This window comes from Salvelinus fontinalis, chromosome 2, assembly GCF_029448725.1.
Source record: "Salvelinus fontinalis isolate EN_2023a chromosome 2, ASM2944872v1, whole genome shotgun sequence".
Lineage (NCBI taxonomy): Eukaryota > Metazoa > Chordata > Actinopteri > Salmoniformes > Salmonidae > Salvelinus > Salvelinus fontinalis.
The window spans coordinates 44,546,505-44,565,469 of NC_074666.1; the positions used below are offsets into that span (position 1 = coordinate 44,546,505).

General features: G+C 38.2%; 1 protein-coding gene across 1 annotated transcript in view; it reads left to right on the forward strand.

Annotated features, from left to right (window-relative positions):
* LOC129819479 (opioid-binding protein/cell adhesion molecule homolog) overlaps window positions 1-18,965 on the forward strand; it is a 402,819-nt gene that overhangs the window by 372,649 nt on the left and 11,205 nt on the right. The window contains exons 5-6 of the mRNA XM_055875784.1: window positions 13,836-13,970; window positions 14,560-14,680. Of these exons, the coding sequence (XP_055731759.1) occupies window positions 13,836-13,970; window positions 14,560-14,680 (256 nt within the window). The remainder of the gene's footprint in view (window positions 1-13,835; window positions 13,971-14,559; window positions 14,681-18,965) is intronic.

The window sequence follows — 18,965 nt, forward strand, 5'->3', positions numbered from 1 at the left end:
GACTTTTTCCACATTTTGTTGTGTTACAGCCTGCATTTTAAATTGATTCATTGGCCTACATACAATACCCCATAATGTCAAAGTGGAATTATGTTTTTAGAAATGTTTACAAATTAAGTATTCAACCCCTTTGTTATGGCAGGCCTAAATAAGTTGAGGAGTAAAAATGTGCTTTAACAAGTCACATAATAAGTTGCATGGACTCATTCTGTGTGCAATAATATTGTTTAACATTATTTTTATTGACTGCCTCATCTCTGTACCCCACACATACAATTATCTGTAAGGTCCTTCAGTCGAGCAGTGAATTTCAAACACAGATTCAACCACAAAGACCAGGTAGGTTGTCCAATGCTTGCAAAGAAGGGCACCTATTAGTAGATGGGGGAAAAAGAAGACATTGAATATCCCTTTGATTAAGTTATTAATTACACTTTGGATGGTGTATCAATAAACCCAGTCACTACAAAGATACAGGCACCCTTCCTAACTCAGTTGCCGGAGAGGAAGGAAAATGCTCAGGGATTTCAATGGTGACTTTAAAACAGTTATAGAGTTTAATGGCTGTGATAGGAGAAAACTGAGGATGGATCAACAACATTGTAGTTACTCCACAATACCAACCTAATTGACAGCGTGAAAAGAAGGAAGCCTGTATAGAATACACATATTCCAAAATGTGCATCCTGTTTGCACCAGGTCACTAAAGTAATTCTGCTAAAAATGTAGCAAAGCAATTACATTTTACAAAGTGCAATGTTTGGGGAAAATATAATACAACAAAACTGAGTACCACTCTTCCTATTTTCAAGCATAGTGGTGGCTGTATCATGTTATGGGTATGCTTGTAATCATTAAGGACTGGGGAGTTTCTTTGGGGAAAAAATAAACGGAATGGCACAGGCAAAATCCTAGAGGAAAACCTGGTTCAGTCTGCTTTCCACCAGACACTGCCAGATGATTTCACCTTTCAGCGGGACAATAACCTAAAACACCAGGCCAAATCTACACTGGAGTTGCTTACCAAGAAGACAGTGGAACATTCACTGTGGCTGAGTTACAGTTTGACTTAAATCTGCATGAAAATCTATGGCAACACCTAAAAATGGTTGTCTAGCAATGATCAACAACCAATTTGACAGAGCTTGAAGAGTTTTGAAAAGAATAATGGGCAAATGTTGCACAATGCAGGTGTGGAAAGCTCTTAGAGACTTATCCAGAAAGTTGCTTCTTCAAAATATTGACTCAGGGGTGTGAATACTTATGTAAATTAGATATTTCTGTATTTCATTTTCAAAAAATATTCAAAAATTTCGATTTTTTGTTGTTGTTGACCTTTGTCATTATAGGGCATTGTGTGTAGATGGGTGAGAAAAAAGATCAACTTAATCCATTTTGAATTCAGGCTGTAACACAACAAGATGTGGAATAAGTCAGGAGGCATAAATACTTTCTGAAGGCACTGTATCTACCTCCATTATCTCGTACCCCTGCACATCGACTCAGTACTGGTACCCCGTTTATATAGCCAAGTTATTGTTACTCATTGCGTATTTATTCCTCGTGTTATATTACCTTTCTATTATAAAAAAATGTCTCTGCATTGTTGGGAAGGGCCCGTAAGTAAGCATTTCACTGTTAGTCTACACCACATTTTTACAAATAAGATATGACAAATACAATGTTATTTGATTTGAACAATAGTCCTATAAATCTACCCTAATAATCCTCACTAATCATGGAACTGTGATGACAACGGTCCAGTCATCGTAAACCTAGCACCATCCTCCAGGTATAAACTGCTGCATATGGTCTGCATTACATAATGATATCCCAAATTATTGCACAACTTGTAATGCCTAATATGATCCACTTTTGCTAGCGATCTTCAGGAACTACTAGTCAAACGTGACAGAGGAAAGAAAGGTAACAATGTAATGGCATGATGCAAAATGTAAGGAAATGAACACTAAAGTGACAGTTATAAATGTATGTGGGTATGACTGATGGAGGCATCTGATAGTGTCTAATATTTAACATGATACAAATTGTTTTAAAAAATACAGTGAAAAGTCCAGGCATATATTTCTAGAAATCACAAATCAACTTGGTAGGTTTGGCGCTATACTATATACGAATGGCTACAGAAGCCTATAGTTTGGGTCTCCAAATTTCATCCCTGCAAGTTATGAGGCCAGAATTTCATAAACTTTACTGTGGAAAAGCTGATGTGCTTTAGTTTGCTGATTGGTTTCACATTTATCTCCAGCGATCATAAGGTAAAACATATATAAAACAATTGTAATTTAGATTTACAATCACCTTGTCCAAACAGCTTACTCATTTACCTCGCCCTTATCAATAGCTCTTAAAAATGTGTAAATTACAGTGCATGGAGAATAGTGTTATTTCTATCGAAAAAACAGGAAGTAGATGTTGTTCCACTTGGAATCGACATGTTGCTCGAGCTTATTCATCATTTGACCGCACGTAAAGGTGTTTGAATTATGAGGGAATTAAGTCCAGGTGTGGGTACAAGGAAGAAAATTACTATTATTGCTGAGCATCGAACTTGTTTTAATACCTTAAGACCAAAAATATACTGCTTAAGAGATTTCATATGTAAGGCTGCCACTCGCCATTAAGCTACAACCCTGTAATTATAGTGCAGGGCAGGGGGAACCGGGGAGGAAAGGCTGGGGCCTAGGGGGGAAGGGGGGGCGAAGGGGGAACAGTTTATAGAGAGGGTCTTCTGGGTGGAGAGGGACAAATGGGTGGGTTTCCCTGTGTGTCCTGCTTTTTATTTTACTCACATGGGTTTATCAACACTAAAGATAACAATTACATTTTAGAAAAATAATGGCAACACTATATTCTCTCATGGAATTGCAAAGGCCTTAATATTCCTATCATGCGTTCCAGCTGTCTTGATATTCTAGCAAGAAACCATATTGATATAATAATGCTCCAAGAAATGGATAATCCTGAACGTATCGTGAATAATGATGAGTGAGAAAGTTAGAGAAGCATAAATATGGGGTTTGGAAGGAGACATGTTAAGAAGGGGAGTTTGGGTGGGCCTACCTCTTTGTTTCTCTTTTATTTGGTCAAAAAAATGTAGTGGAAAATAATAAGTGTCGAAAAAAAAGTGCATAAAAAGGGAAATACGTTTCATTTACGCACGCTTAACTTGGGTCGGAATTCCCCCCTTAATGCATTGGTAGTTCAAGAAATAGTATTAAGCATTATTGTCTCATTTATAAATCAATATAATATGTAAGAGGGAAGCTGAATTAGTAAGTGGTTACCCAACCATATGACCCCTGAAATCATTGACCATGTGCAGTTTTTACTGCGGTCTTATTGTATGATGTGGTACAGACATATTCTGATCCAAGTTTGTTTTAAATGGTTTTGTTATCAACTGGCACAGCTTTACAGAGCTACAGTGAAGAAGGCTAAAGTGTATAGAAAAACCAATTCAGTAACCAGATGGTGTTCAGTAGGGCACACCGTTTATGTGCCCTATCCAACAGCTGTGTGTTGTTACTGCACAAGGTCAAGTTTTAAATCCCCATTTCACTCCTCGTATCAAAACGTATTCTCCCTTCTAGTGCCTACTGAATACAACTCAGGTCTCCAATTGTCCACTGGCTGTAACAATAGGATTTCCCTCACAATATGAGCCTTTGACCTCTATGCAAAAGGTTTGGCGATTAAGATATAATAAAAATTAACTGAACTGGTGAGCAGTTTTCACAATGTAGGGCTAGTATTAATGAAATGAGGATCATTGAGAGAGCAATTCCATTTCAAAAGGCTTTAAAAAAAATATCCCACAAATTGGACAGGAAGGGGAATTACACGCCTATCATAATGCATTGGGATGAGACTAGTAAAATAATTGAACAAGAGCTGACAAATAATTGAATAGCTTGTAGGTATTCTAAATATGGACACTTTTTTTCTGTCATTAGAATTTTTGTATTTATTATTATTTATATTTTGACAAGATTTTACATGGATGAGACTCACAGCATGGTAATGGATTGACATAACAGTATGAGGTATAAATATTGGGAAGGCTTCCACAAATGACAACAGAGATCCATACACAACTCTTGATGAAAGGCTGTGATGAACATAATTGATTCACGGTCCATGATTATCTTCCATCTATACTGTATGTAGTACTTACTTACATCATTAAGCCTTATATTAGCCAATATTAAACCAACAAATATTAATAACTCATTTGACAGGCTTTGACAGAATACAGCTATACATGTATACAGGCCGTTTCCAATTAACATTGTAATGTCTTAGAATCACATTTCCTATTCACTTCCATGTGCTATTATTTTTAGTGTGTTGGATTGATGCCCAGAGCATTGAGGAGAGGTCAGAGTGCTCAATGAGAGGAATATTTTGAGAAACACACAACTATACTGTTTGGCTAACATATTTGACTTTGCTCATCAGAGGTTATGTGAAACAGAAACTTGTGATGTAATAGTGCTACAATGTGGATTCAAAGTGCTTTCAGAGTTACCGGTTTAATTTCCAGGTAAAGTACCTAAGTGTTTACATGCATTACAGCACTACACTTACACACCTGTTAACTGCACAAATTCTGAAGTGTCCTAATCTGCCCTGCAAAAAGACTATAGATCTAAATAGCAAGGTTATGAATGAACCAGGGTGTAAATCACTTGAAGCGAGCCTATTGTGTGCCTGTGTGTGAATGTGCCTCTATCCTGCTAAGATAATGCTTTGTCCTCTTTTTTCTGCTATACAGTAATAGCTAAGTCCCCGGTGCACTCCCATTATTTTCAATATAACCACCCCTTATCAAGTTTCTCAGCAGTCTCCTAAGTGGTTTATGCAGACAAGTCATAATCAACGCTTTGAAGACCTATTAGGGACCATTCCATCCAGCGATGATTGCATACTGCAATTTGATTTGTTGACAAACATTAATAATGGTCAATGGTTTATTATAAAATCATTAGCACTCTAAAATCTCATTATAAGTGGAACGTCATCCCATAATGCGTTTATATTAATTTACCGCAAACCAGAAAGGTAGGAGGTAAAGCGACAGACAACCTTGCTCCCCTTAGCCAGCTCAAGCTGAATGGACTGGGGAAATACGGAGAATACAACAAGACAGACCATGGGCTTCAATTATAGACAGACTTCATATCAGATTAGTGTAACAGTATCCAACGGCCCATTTTAACTGACTGAATAAGATATACAGATAACTGCCAAAATAAAGGAAACACCAACATACACTGAGTGTACAAATCATTAAGAACACCTACTCTTTCTATGACAGACTGACCAGGTGAATCCAGGTGAAAGCTATGATCCCTTATTGTTGTCACTTGTTAAATCCACTTCAATCAGTGTAGATGAAGGGGAGGATATAGGTTATATAAGGATTTTTAAGCCTTGAGACAATTGAGACATGGATTATTGTGTATGTGTGCCATTCAGAGGGTGAATGGGCAAGATAAAATATTTAAGTGCCTTTGAACGGGATATGGTAGTAGGTGCCAGGCGCACTGGTTTGAGTGTGTCAAGAACTGTTTTTCATGCCCAGCAGTTTCCATGTGTATCAATAATGTTCCACCACCCAAAGGACAGTGTATATGGGTCTTTGGTTGAAGGGTTAAAATACCACAGGTCAGTGTCTGTCTATGTTGATGCTGTGTGTATGCATGTGTGCGTGTTGTTTTCCCTCATAAAGTGTGCCAAACCCCAAAGATGTGGTTGTTACAACCAAGAGACTTGTCTATGGCAAACGTGCACTCACTCTCCACTCTCATCAAGCTACTCCATCCTCCTCAGAGAACTCAGTGATTGATGCAAACAAGTCCACATGAAGTGTAACGTGGAGAGCCCGTTGTTTTCGATGCTAATCTCAATAATGTAGCCGGGACCTAACTTATCACTGGGGCTTTAAACCAGAGGTGGAAGAGATGGGATGGCTCTATTAGTCATTTCTCCTCATAATGTCCCAGTCACTCTCGCCCTTTAACAATCTAATAAGCCTTCTCTCACTGTGGACAAACAATTCCATAATGGCCGCAGGATTCTTAGGGAGGCTGGTGGCTGTAATTGCAATGGGCCTCTGGCTTTGTTTACACCTAACTCAAATCAGCGATCGGTCGGCATCGGAGTCAATCAAAAGCTGCATTCTCCCATTGGGTGTTTATTTATATGTTTCTCATTTACTTTTCTAATGCACAGATGATCTGTCTCCGTTGTCAATGCAATCACTTTGTTGTAGAACCACACTGAAGGGAAGTGAGTATCGTAGGTTGAAAATAGTTGATTTGATCTGTAAAGATTGTGGTTTTGTGTTCTTGTCTTGAATTTAGCGGGGACTTTGGAGAAATCGCTCTGCTGTTGACAATTTACAGGTCATTTCCAGTTCCTTTGTTGCCTGTGTCAGAGTATTCAAGGCAAATCTGTCATTCAGTTTAGAAAAGTTGAGGCACTTTTTGAGGCACAATGTCCTGTCTTCTGAAGCAAATCAAGAATGTGTTACTGAAAGAAAAGAAGTGGGGAGGTGAAATTGGATTAAATATGATGATGTATGTTTATCAACTCCTGTGGGATTCTTTTGTTTGTGTGATTAACTTAGAAATGTTACATTCTAGTTGAATATTGGTATGTGTTAATATCAATATGATTCAAATGATTCACTGATACATCTTTGGTTTCAAATGTTTGTAGATGTTTAAGATGTTTTTCTAATATTGGCTAGGATTTCTATTCCATCATACCATTCTTTTTTAGGAGTAACGTGAAGAGCTGAACAACCCACATGGCAGATGTAGCCACTGGCTGACCTTATCTGGCCCTGTTTCAGGAATGGGTAGTGATGCAAAGTGCAACAGTCCAGTAGTTCTGTCTGTGTTTTTCCTAATATACCTATGGACTAAGTGCACTTGAGCTTTAGAGTGTTATGTTTAATAACTAACATACAAGCGATGCGGAGTAACAGTCACCCAAGGCACTGATCATATAAGCCTACTGTATATCCATTCTCTTAAAATACAGGGGGTGCTATTTTCGCATTAGCATAATTTGCTCTACAGATTAAACTGCCTCTTATTCAATTATTGCTCTTACTATATGCATATGAATCATACCATTGGAAAGAAAACAATCCCTAGTTTCTAAATCCGTTTCAATTTTGTCTCTGAGTGATACAGAAGTCATTCAACAGCACTTTCCATGACCAAGAACATAAAATCAAGATGTTTATGCTGGCTTCAAAGCTCTGCCTATATATGGTCGTGCCTCCTATGACCCGAAACACAACTCACTGGCCTTCCTCTGGGTGTCTAGAGGACGTCAGAGGAAAAATTTCTTGTCTATCTGGGACTGACGTGAAATGAGAGCAAAATCTTTGGCATGACCGACAACTTCCGGTTCTCTGTTGCATGGAAATTGGAGCTACGTTTGTCTTCTGTTGTGCGGCCATTACTATCTCCGTGTCGAAGTTTGTTTGATACATGTGACCAGATCATCGTAATGTATGTTTTTTCAATATAGTTTAATCAGATTATTTGAATTTTTTAGGGAGTTTTTCGGTGTTCCGTTGTTAGATTTTAGTATCGTTTGAGAAACCCGTGCCACTCGACCGGTACCTGTGTTAAATGGAGTGGGAAAGGAACGACTCTGAACGGAACCAACAACTCATCTTGACAAAGGACACTTTGATCAACATTCTGATGAAAGATCAGCCATAGTAAGACCCAATTTACGATGTTATATCATATCTGTTGTGCATGTGATCTTGCCGTGGGCGCCCAGCCGAATCTGCCTGGTATAGCTATGCTAATTTAGCGCTACATTTTGTTTTCGTTATAAAACATTTAAGAAATCTGAAATATTGTTTGGATTCACCAGATGTTGGGCTTTCAATATCTGTACGCTGTGTATTTTTCTGAAATGTTTTAAAATGAGTAATTAGTTATATGACGTTGGTCTCTGTAATTGTTCTGGCTTGGTCGGCACCTTTTCAGATTGCAGCTGCAATGTAGAACTGTGATTTATACCTGAAAAATGCACATTTAAAAAAAAAAAACTATGCTATACCATAAATATGTTATCAGACTGTCATCTTATGAATTTGTTTCTTGGTTAGTGGCTATATATATTTTTATTTAGTCGAATTAGTGATAGCTACTGACGCAGGGAAAAACTGTTGGGAGTGAAAAAATCCTCTCCTTTGCTAACGTGGTTAGCTAATAGATTTACATATTGTGTCTTCCCTGTAAAACATTTTAAAAATCTGAAATGGTGGCTTTATTCACAAGACCTGTATCTTTCATCTGGTGTCTTGGACTTGTGATTTAATGATATTTAGATGCTACAAGTTACTTGTGACGCTATGCTAGCTATGCTAATCAGTGGGGGGTGGGGGGGGGGGGGTGCTACCGGATCAGGGTTGGTGACTCGTGAGAAGTTAAGAACTTGTTCTTTGAATATGTTCCCAGGTAAAAGGCTCTGAGATGAAAAACTCAGAACCATCAGCCCGAATTGCCTTTGGAGAATCTTGCCCTTTCCTCTCTGATGGTGCTCTGTCGTTTGTTTCGAATCAGGCAATAGAACAACTTCTTGGATAAACACTAGATAACAAATCTCTCACCTTTTTCATGACTGCTGGCAGATTTTCTTATTTTTTTATTCAATGCTCTAAGGTGATTTGAGCCGCTACACAAAGCCATGTGAAATGTGATAATATTTCACAGCAAGCTTTCTCTTGAAAGAGTTTGTGAAGCTTCACAAGCAGTCGATCCAAACCCAAACAAACTGCTCGAAACTTGGAAAATACTGATTTGTATTAAGAAAAACAACACCATTTTACAATGTCACAAATATAGTGAAGTTGTGCAGGTATTAATTTGATACAAAAATATAACAGTTAATATGTTGCAATGGTTGCAAGCAACAGTTCTGCAGCTAGCAGCTACAGTACATTGCTAACGGCTAGCGACTTAACGTACAATATTTGGGTTAAATAACATGGAAATGGTGTCATGTTTGCTTTGGTTTGCAGACCTTAAGGTCAGTGTTGTAAAGCACTAACAAAGCTTTCTAGTGATCCTAAATGTAGCCTTAAGGGGGGCAAGGAGTCCCTCCAGACTTTCCAATAATAGAATTGGGGCATACAGGCCATGCAGTAGTGGCTAACTGCTTGATTTGAGTAGCTGTGCTACAGTGGCTGTGCCTAATCTTCTGAATGAACTACCAGTGTCATTGCTTAAGATACTGAACCTAATTCTCTTCAACGCTAACCACAGGGTATCTAGGCTTAGGCTATCTTGCAAGACTTATCGTCCAAACAGCAGCTGGGTGAGTGGTTCTCACACTTAAGTCACGTTGTGATAATGACAGTATGGAAGTTGAGAACTGTGTTTTCTCAGCTCTGTTAAAAGAAAAGTGTGCCTCTCCCAGGTCCGTACGGGAGTTGCGGTGATGGGACAAGACTGTAAGTACCAATTGGATATCACGAAATTGGGTAGAAAAAGGGGTAAAAAGTTACAAAATATATATATATACAGTATATACAGTGCGTTCGGAAATGATTCAGACCCCTTGACTTTATCCACATTTTGTTACGTTACAGCCTTATTCTAAAATGGATTAAATAAAAAATATTCCGCAGCAATCTACACACAATACCCCATAATGACAAAGTGAAAACAGGTTTTTAGAAATTTTTGCAAATGTATTAAACTTAAAAAACAGAAATACCTTATTTACATAAGTATTCAGACCCTTTGCTATGAGACTCAAAATTGAGCTCAGGTGCATCCTGTTTCCATTGGTCATCCTTGAGCTGTTTCTACAACTTGATTGGTGTCCACCTGTGGTAAATTCAATTGATTGGACATGATTTGGAAAGGCACACACTTGTCTATATAAAGTCCCACAGATGACAGTGGATGTAAGAGCAAAAACCAAGCCATGAGGTCGAAGGAGTTGTCCGTAGAGCTTCGAGACAGGATTGTGTCGAGGCACAGATCTGGTAAAGCGTACCAAAACACATCTCTGGAGAGACCTGAAAATAGCTGTGCAGCAACGCTCCCCATCCATCCTGACAGAGCTTGAGAGGATCTGCAGAGAGGAATGGGAGAAACTCCAAAAATACAGGTGTGCCAAGTTTGTAGCGTCATACCCAAGAAGACTTGAGGTTGTAATCACTGGCAATGGTGCTTCAACAAAGTACTGAGTAAATGGTCTGAATACTTATGTAAATGTGATATTTCCATTGTTTTTGTCTAAATTCACAAACATTTCTAAAAATCTGTTTTTGCTTTGTCATTTTGGGTTATTGTGTGAGGGGAAAAACGATTTAATCAATTTTAGAATAAGGCTGTAACGTAACAAAATGTGGAAAAAGTCAAAGGGTCTGAATACTTTCCGGATGCACTGTAAATACAGAACCAGTCAAAAGTTTGGGCACACCTACTGATTAATTGTTTTTTATTTATTTTTACTATTTTCACATTGTAGAATAATAGTGAAGACATCAAAACTATGAAATAACGCATATGGAATAATGTAGTAACCAAAAAAGTGTTGACCACTACATGATTCCATATGTGTTATTTCATAGTTTTGATGTCTTCACTACTATTCTACAATGTGAAAATAGTAAGAATACAGAAAAACCTTTGAATAAGTAGGTGTTCTAAAACTTTTGACCGGTAGTGTATATAAAATAAAACAGTGTAAAATGTCCCACCAACATTAGACCAATCATGTTCTGTATATGTTTGGTAGGATGTTGATGGAATATTGCCCTAACCCTAAGAAAACTGGACACAGGAATGTTCTTGCAGCCTTCCAGTGAAACGTGTCTAGAACATTAATAATAGATATTCTGAGAACATGGCAGCGGTGGAAAAAGTACCTCATTGTCATACTTTAGTAAAAGTCAAAATACCTTAGTAGAAAATGACTCAAGTAAAAGTGAAAGTCACCCAATAAAATATGACTTGAGTAAAAGTCTAGAATTATTTGGTTTTAAATATACTTAAGAATCAAAAGTCAATGTAATTGCTAAAATATACTTCAATATCAAAAGGAAAAATATAAATAATTTCAAATTCCTTATTTTACGCAAACCAGAAACCACCGTTTTATTTATTATTTACGGATAGCCAGGGACAGACTCCAACACTCACACATCATTTACAAACAAAGCTTGTGTGTTTAGTGAGTCCACTCAATCAGAAGCAATAGTGATGACCAGGGATGTTCTCATGATAAGTGCATGAATTGGACCACCTTCCTGTCCTGCTAAGCATTCAAAATGTAATGAGTACTTTTGTCTGTCAGGGAAAATGTATGGAGTAAAAAGTACATTATTATCTTCAGGAATGTTATGAAGTAAAAGTAAAAGTTCTCAAAAATATAAATAGTGAAGTAAAGTACAGATACCTCCAAAAACTACTTAAGTAGTACTTTAAGGTATTTTCACTTAAGTGAACATTGCAACTGAGTTCTGGGTAAGTTCTGTTTGACATTTAGGGAATGTTCTCCTAACTCTAACTCTAAAACATGCAAAATAGATTCACATTAGGTTTTTGCTCACATACTGTACATGCTTCCTTACTAACGGAAAACTGGACACAAACATCTGGGGACCATTACGGGTAGCATTACAAAAACATTCTCTCTCTCTAGAATTGTTAACTGGTTTAGCAGCAAAAGGTGAAAGAGCCTTGGTTGCTAAGACAACTTATGCTGAAGCAGAAACCGCTCTGCAAACATTAATTATTGTCAATTGTATACCAGCGGTGCTGTTTTTCTGCAGTGTTGTAGAAATAATATGAAAACGTTCAATGATAAGGAAAATAATAAAATATGAATAGGGTTGAGTCAGGCAGAGCCTGTGTGCGCAGCAAATTTCAAACTCTTACAAAAGTTTCAAAAGAGAAGGAAACAGTGTTTGGAGGATATGGCTCATCTGTGTAGCAAGTTATTGGCATAATATTTTGGGAATATGTAGTCAAGCTTGATGTGTTTCTCAAATCCCTCCAGACCTCCCAAAAACTGGCATGAATATTAGAACAGAAGACATGTTTTTTGCTTTGACACAAGGTTCATTTTAAGATCAACCATGAGAGACATGACTTTACTTTCAAACTTTCTCCTACTCAAGTCCTGAATATTTCTTTGCTTACTCTGGTTAGTGTAGCTTACATACCACTACTGATATGAATGTATAAATGAAACCCCAACAGGAGTCAGGGTAGGTAAACATAGAATGCCAGAAGGTCTAGTTGTTTTGTCACCTGGTTCAACTCATCATGGTCTTCATTGGGCCAATTAGCAAAATCACAACAATCAAGAGTGCCTGCACATGCTATTTCTCTCTAAGGCTAAAGTGTCCTACCCTTGGTGACCTCCCGTTCCAAATGAATTGCTGTGATATATGCCTTTACCATCTGTTCAATCTTAAAGTAGAATATGCTGCTGAGATACAAAAGCAGAGTAACTCTATCACAAATCTTAAGAAAGTACACAAACTTTTCCCCTTTCATTAACAACCTAACATCATTATTTCATCGATTGAACTGAAAATACAGGCCTAACCATTTCCGGCCCTCTTTTGGACAAGGAATTGCTGTCACGCTAAAGCCCAAAGTATCTTAGGTTAACCTTGCCATCACTCACCCTGCAACCATAAAATAACACTGTAATGGTCAATAACTCAATTTCCACTTATTCGCCTCAATCTGCGTAATGTTGATAGAAACACAAAATACAAATGTTCAATTACCTGTGCTTCCCTTTCCCATTAAAGTTAAAAGTAACAACCCAGCCCAGCACAACCTTTCCAGTCAGTCCCCTGTAAGCTGCAGTAGCAGCTGCTGGTGGGACCAGGGCTTTTGGAAAGTAATGAGATCATGCTAATGTTGTATGTGACATTTCAGCTGATTGGGAAGGAGTTATCTCCAAGTAAAGGTGCCTCTCCATTTTAGTCTCAGCCCCATTTCCCCCTCCTCACACACAGAAAGAAACACACACGCACACACACAGTCATCCACACACACACAGAGGATAAATAACTGATACTGGCACGTTTCTTTGAATAGCAAGACTTTAGAGACTTTATGATGTCCATTGCGAGAGCAGTGATTATCCTACAAGACTGCTGATGTCTGGGGAAATTTGATTTTATGCTATGTGTGTTGACATTCGATAACATTTTGAGTGTCAGTGTTTCTGTAATGTGGTACCTGCTGATGTTGTGTACAAGACCCTGCTACTGTATCTCTTGAGAATTTCCCCCTTGAGTGGCTCCTGCGTTCAAATATTTAACGAACAGGTGAAGAAATGTTATGTTGTAGTGTCTAATGTATAGAGATAAGGTCCGGTCCACAATCTCTTGCAATAATACATCATAAGGTTGTATAGCCTACACGCTACCTTTGTCAATGTGGCAGACAGCTTGAAAGGTTGATTTCCATGAATCTTGGATATGACACCTGTTTAACCTGGTTGCAAGTACTGTTTCATAATCAGTAGACAGTTAGAAAACTGAAGTATGTGTACGTGCATATGTGTATGTCAAATTCAACGGCTGCTGCTAGGAATTTGTTATGATTCTATGTATTTTTATGTAATTATCAAGGTTTGAGTTGTTATGTGGCTTTTGGGGAGCCATTTTAGGTCACATAGAAATGATTAGTCACGTATTGAAACTGCATTTCAATCACCTGGGGTTTTTGGTAATACCTTGTGCACCTCTGTATGCTTTCTACATTTAATCACTGATGTTTTGTGTTCTTTTTTAGGCCACAAATTTGTCACTGAAGGGGAATACGTTGATATGACAGCGATCACTAAAGAACAGTCGGGATCGTATGAATGCATCTCCTCCAATGACATCTCAGCCCCAGATGTGAGGACGGTGAAAGTCACAGTCAATTGTAAGCATAAAAACAAACAATGACGGCAAACAGCTCAACACTCAAACAAAGCTAAATAGTCAGCTAATGTGGCTCTTTTATCAGCTACATGGTATTTCAAGGCTGTTGTTGATCCAAGCTTGTTTTAAGAGCTTACTGGGGTAAATAAATTCATTTAAGAAGTCTTTTATTAGTTTAACATGTTAGCTAGCGTGTACATTGGTATCAACAGTAAACATATTGAAGGACTTCACAGATTATTCAGGATAACAGATACTTCATCTGTTTGAAACAGTTCAGTTTGAAGGACAGCAAATGAATGGTTATCAGGTAGGTAGACACAGCAATATGACATAATTCATAAAAGCATCATTTCAATCTTTCAAGACTGCAAAAATAGGCTGTTTCCAATGTGCACCATCCCGTGAGGCATACCCACATTAGGAAGACCCAATAGTGTCAGTCTTGGCAGATCAGAATATTGTTGTTGATTTCTGTAAGCAGAAAGTTGCCCAGCTGTGTGTGATGATGTCATATTGCTGAGTTTACCTTTAATGATAAATTGGATATGTACTGCTATAAAACTAATTTAATGTCATGCATCCTACAGACGCTCCCTTCATTTCGAATGCCAGGAGTACAGGTACCCCAGTGGGCCAAAAAGGGGTGCTCCAATGTGAGGCCTCTGCTGTTCCTGGGGCAGATTTTGAGTGGTACAAAGAGGACCGCAGGTAAGTCCTTAAAATATTTTTTTTTTTAAATAGTCTATGTTATAAATGTCCAATGCAGCCATTTTAATCTCAATATCAAATCATTTCTGGGTAACAATTAACCTTTTCACCTGTGTGTTCCAAATATCTGTCACGATCATGTACTGGAGAGAATGAGGACCAAGGCGCAGCTGGATATGAATACATCTTCTCTTTTAATTAAACGAACGAAGATGAACATGAAACAAAAAAACACTATTTCGAAAAAACAAAACAACAAAACGACCGTGAAGCTACAAACGTTGTGCATAGACAGACAGGCTACAAACGTTCTACATAGACAATTACCCACAACAAATGAGAGCCTATGGCTACCCTAAATAAGGCTCCCAATCAGAGACAACCGAAATCAGCTGTCTCTAATTGGGAACTCATTCAGGTAACCATAGACTCTCCTAGATCACTCACCAACATAGACAACGCTAGACATCTACACTCAACACAAAACCATATATTTCACCCCATAACCCCTTTACCAAATAAACACCCAAATCCAACAAAACATAAACATTACCCATGTCACACCCTGACCTAACTAAAATAATAAAGAAAACAAAGAATAATAAGGCCAGGGCGTGACAATATCTCTAACGGTCGCCCGAGCGTGAGTTGTTTTATGCACATGATTTCAGGACTATTAGCACGCGCTGCCTGCTAATTAATCTATAGGCTATGTTTCAACTTGTGAATTGAAAATTATTTATAACAAAAAAAAATGTAATACAATTTTATTGAGGTGTGTTCCGCCTCCTCATTAATTCACATTAAAGTAGCCCATTTCAGGGAATTTATGTTTGAACCTTTACTTAGCCGGACAAACTTCTCTCTTCGAGAGCCCAAGCACTTCCACAGTGTTTCCGCAGATCAAGTATGCAGATATTTACACAGTCTTGCACAAACTGGAACATTTTCTTGCTGGCGCCAGAAAAAATAAACAAAATAAAATAAACTGGTCACCATCAGGACATAACTTAGTAAGGACTGCGTTTGTGCAAAATGTTTCTGTGAAAAATACAGTGCGGCTAGCTCAAATGCTGACTGTTGCGTCAATCGAAACTTGACATTCTAAATAAGTGTTGTAATCCCACCGGTTTGAGCGTACTTTGCAGGGACAACTGTAGATGAACACACTTGTTTGTTGGTACGTGTGAAAAGGTTATGTACCTGACTGTGATTGTTTTTTAAAGGAAAATGGTCTAAAAGAAACAAAAATATCTTATTAGCAAAGAGCAATTTTTCAAGCAAGAATTTTGCTAGGACTGTCTGGACGTGTTCTGAGTGGAGAGGGGAAAACTGAAAATTGTTATTGGCAGAGAGGTTTGGAAGTGTATTTCTTATTCGTCTAGTAACTATTATGGGTGGGCTCTTACCTGTTTCACTGACTGGTGTGTGGAAAAAGGGATACATTGTGAGTCTGGGAATACAACAAAAAACGGAGCTGAACGACATTTTACAGGACTTTTATGGTTCAGTCAGGAACATGAATGGCGAAGAATATGAGATTAGCAGCTACGCTGGAATCAGAGCTGGTTAGACCCCACCTATCAGTTTGGCATGGAATATACAGAAGGACACCGAATTCACAACAAGCAACAATGTGTTTGTCGGCACGCGACAAAGCTGCCCACCACTCAGCCATAACTGAAAACGACATGCAGCTCATCAAACAATCCAAGGTTCTGGACACTGAAACTCCTGATGGTTTGGTGAACAAAGTATGGTTTGATGTTCAACTTCATTTTGAGCGAAAGGGGAAGGAGGGAAACCGTCTGTTGAAACCTGACTCATTTAATATATGTACAGACAAGAACGGCGTACAGTATGCGACTCTCTCGTTCAACAAACCCACAAAAAACCCACAAGAGCCCGCAGGAGAGGAACAGGGAGAGTGGACGGGGATACATGTTTGAACTGCTGGCTGATCCCCTCTGCCCGATAGCTACGCTTAAGTAGCATCTGTCCCTCCTTCCCACCATCGCCCCTGCGTTGTACCTCCTCCCGCAACGGAAAGCAGTGAATGGATACATATGGTATGTAACTGTTAGCTAGCTAGCTAAATCAAATTTACCCTGACAATATAACTGGTAGCTATGTAGGCCTAACTATTAGCTAACATTATTTTCTTTTATATCTTTCAGGTACATCAAAAGGCCGATGGGAGTCGCAGACTTAGAAAAACCACTGCCTCCGAACCACCATGATCCAGAAACTGTCGGATGTCGGACTAGAGGTACGAGAAATAATGTCTGTCAGTGGACACTGAAACCTATCTTCAAAGTTAATGGATGCCAAATCTGGAAGCGACGAAGCGGTGGAGCACTATTCTCTCTGACAGCAAAGCAGCAACTTCCCCAACTAGAAGAATGACATCCATTTCCAGCAGCATGGATCCAACAAACAACAACATGGGCAAACCAACAACAAACAATAACATGGGGCAATTTTTTTATCCGTGCACAAACAAAGGCATCATTCAGATCAACATTAATAAATAATTGCTGTGTGTTAGTCACCTGAGAAGTGGCGCTAATGCTCTTTTTTTGCATACATTTAATGAAAGTTGGCTAGCTAGCCTGTGGTTATGTTGCATAGCAACCAGTCTAGCAACGAGACTACTTTTTCTGGCGGAATGTATTAAGATTTTATTTATTAAAACAACATTTTCAATATAGATGTGTCGTTCTTTGTCTTACTGTGTTGGAAAATGGTTTCTAAAAGCAAAAAGGCACCTTGGGGGTTAGTGGTATATGGCCTATACACCACAGCTAAGGGCCGCGTTGCGTTGTGTATAAGAACATCCTTTAGTCGTGGTATATAGGCAGCGGTGTAATGTACTCAAGTAAAAATACTTTAAAGTACTACTTAAATATTTTTTGGGGTGTATCTGTACTTTACTTTAATATTTATATTTTTGACTACTTTTACTTTTACTTCACTACATTCCTAAAGAAAATAATGTACTTTTCACTCCATACATTTTTGTTGACACCCAAAAGTACGTTTTGAATGCTTAGCAGGACAAATTCACGCACTTATCAAGAGAACATCCCTGGTTATCCCTACTGCCTCTGATCTGGTGGACTCACTAAACACAAAAACACAAAAGCTTTGTTTGTAAATGTCTGTGTTGGAAAGTGTCCCTGGCTATCCATAAATAAAAATGTAATTGTGCCATCTGGTTTGCTTAATATAGGCAATTTGAAATGATTTATACTTTTACATTTTACTTTTGATAATTCAGTATATTTTGCAATTACATTAACTTTTATACTTAAGTATATTTAAAACCAAATACTTTAACTTTTACTCAAATAGTATTTTACTGGGTGACTTTCCCTTTTACTTAAGTCATTTTTTATTATGGTATCTTTACTTTACTCAAGTAGGACAGCCGGGTACTTATTCCACCATTGTATATAGGCCTTATACCACACCCCATGTACACCCATCAACAGGCTGACATTTCAGGAGGTCTTTTCAAACAGCTCTTACACTAAAAGGGCATTGTCATCCTTTTCACATTTTCACAGTATTATTCCAACATAGTCTGGAAATGCATATAACAGAGGAATTCATGTTTTTGACTGCACTGGGCCGTTAAGAGTCTCAGCCTTTTGTTAGTAGATTTATATCCCGCAGTTGTTTTTATTTTCAACAGGCAATATTTAATTTTGCATAATTATAATTTACTATTTAATTACTATTAGAATTTTCAAATTACTTTACTTTCTTTGGACGAGAATCATCATGGCCACCAAAGTCGAGTTCTGTTTGTTTTTGCATAATTTGTTTCTGTCAATGGGCTGCTTTGCTTGGACAACCTCTGAGAAAGTATAATTTTTTTAATAATAAATCACTACACTATCTTGTTTCGAAATGAACCGGCACAAGCCAGTGAAGTGTGGGGAATATTAGTGATGCAGCCAAATATTTTTGTACACAATGCAGATTGTTATACAGCGATCCAGAGCTGTCGTCTCAGCATGACCCAATGAGCTGTGTTCAGTATTAGAGCTCTGGAGACTTATTTCAGAAGTATTTTTGTCGATGTAAGTTCCGAGACTAATAGTCTTTACCTAGCAGCCATGCTTGTGCTAAACCCTTCTCAAGGACATACACATACACCCGTGGTTGCTGCTGAGGGGAGGATGGCTCATAATAATGGCTGGAACGGCACAAATGGAATGGCATTAAACCCACGGAAAACATGTGTTTGAAGTATTTGATACCATTGCATCTATTCCGC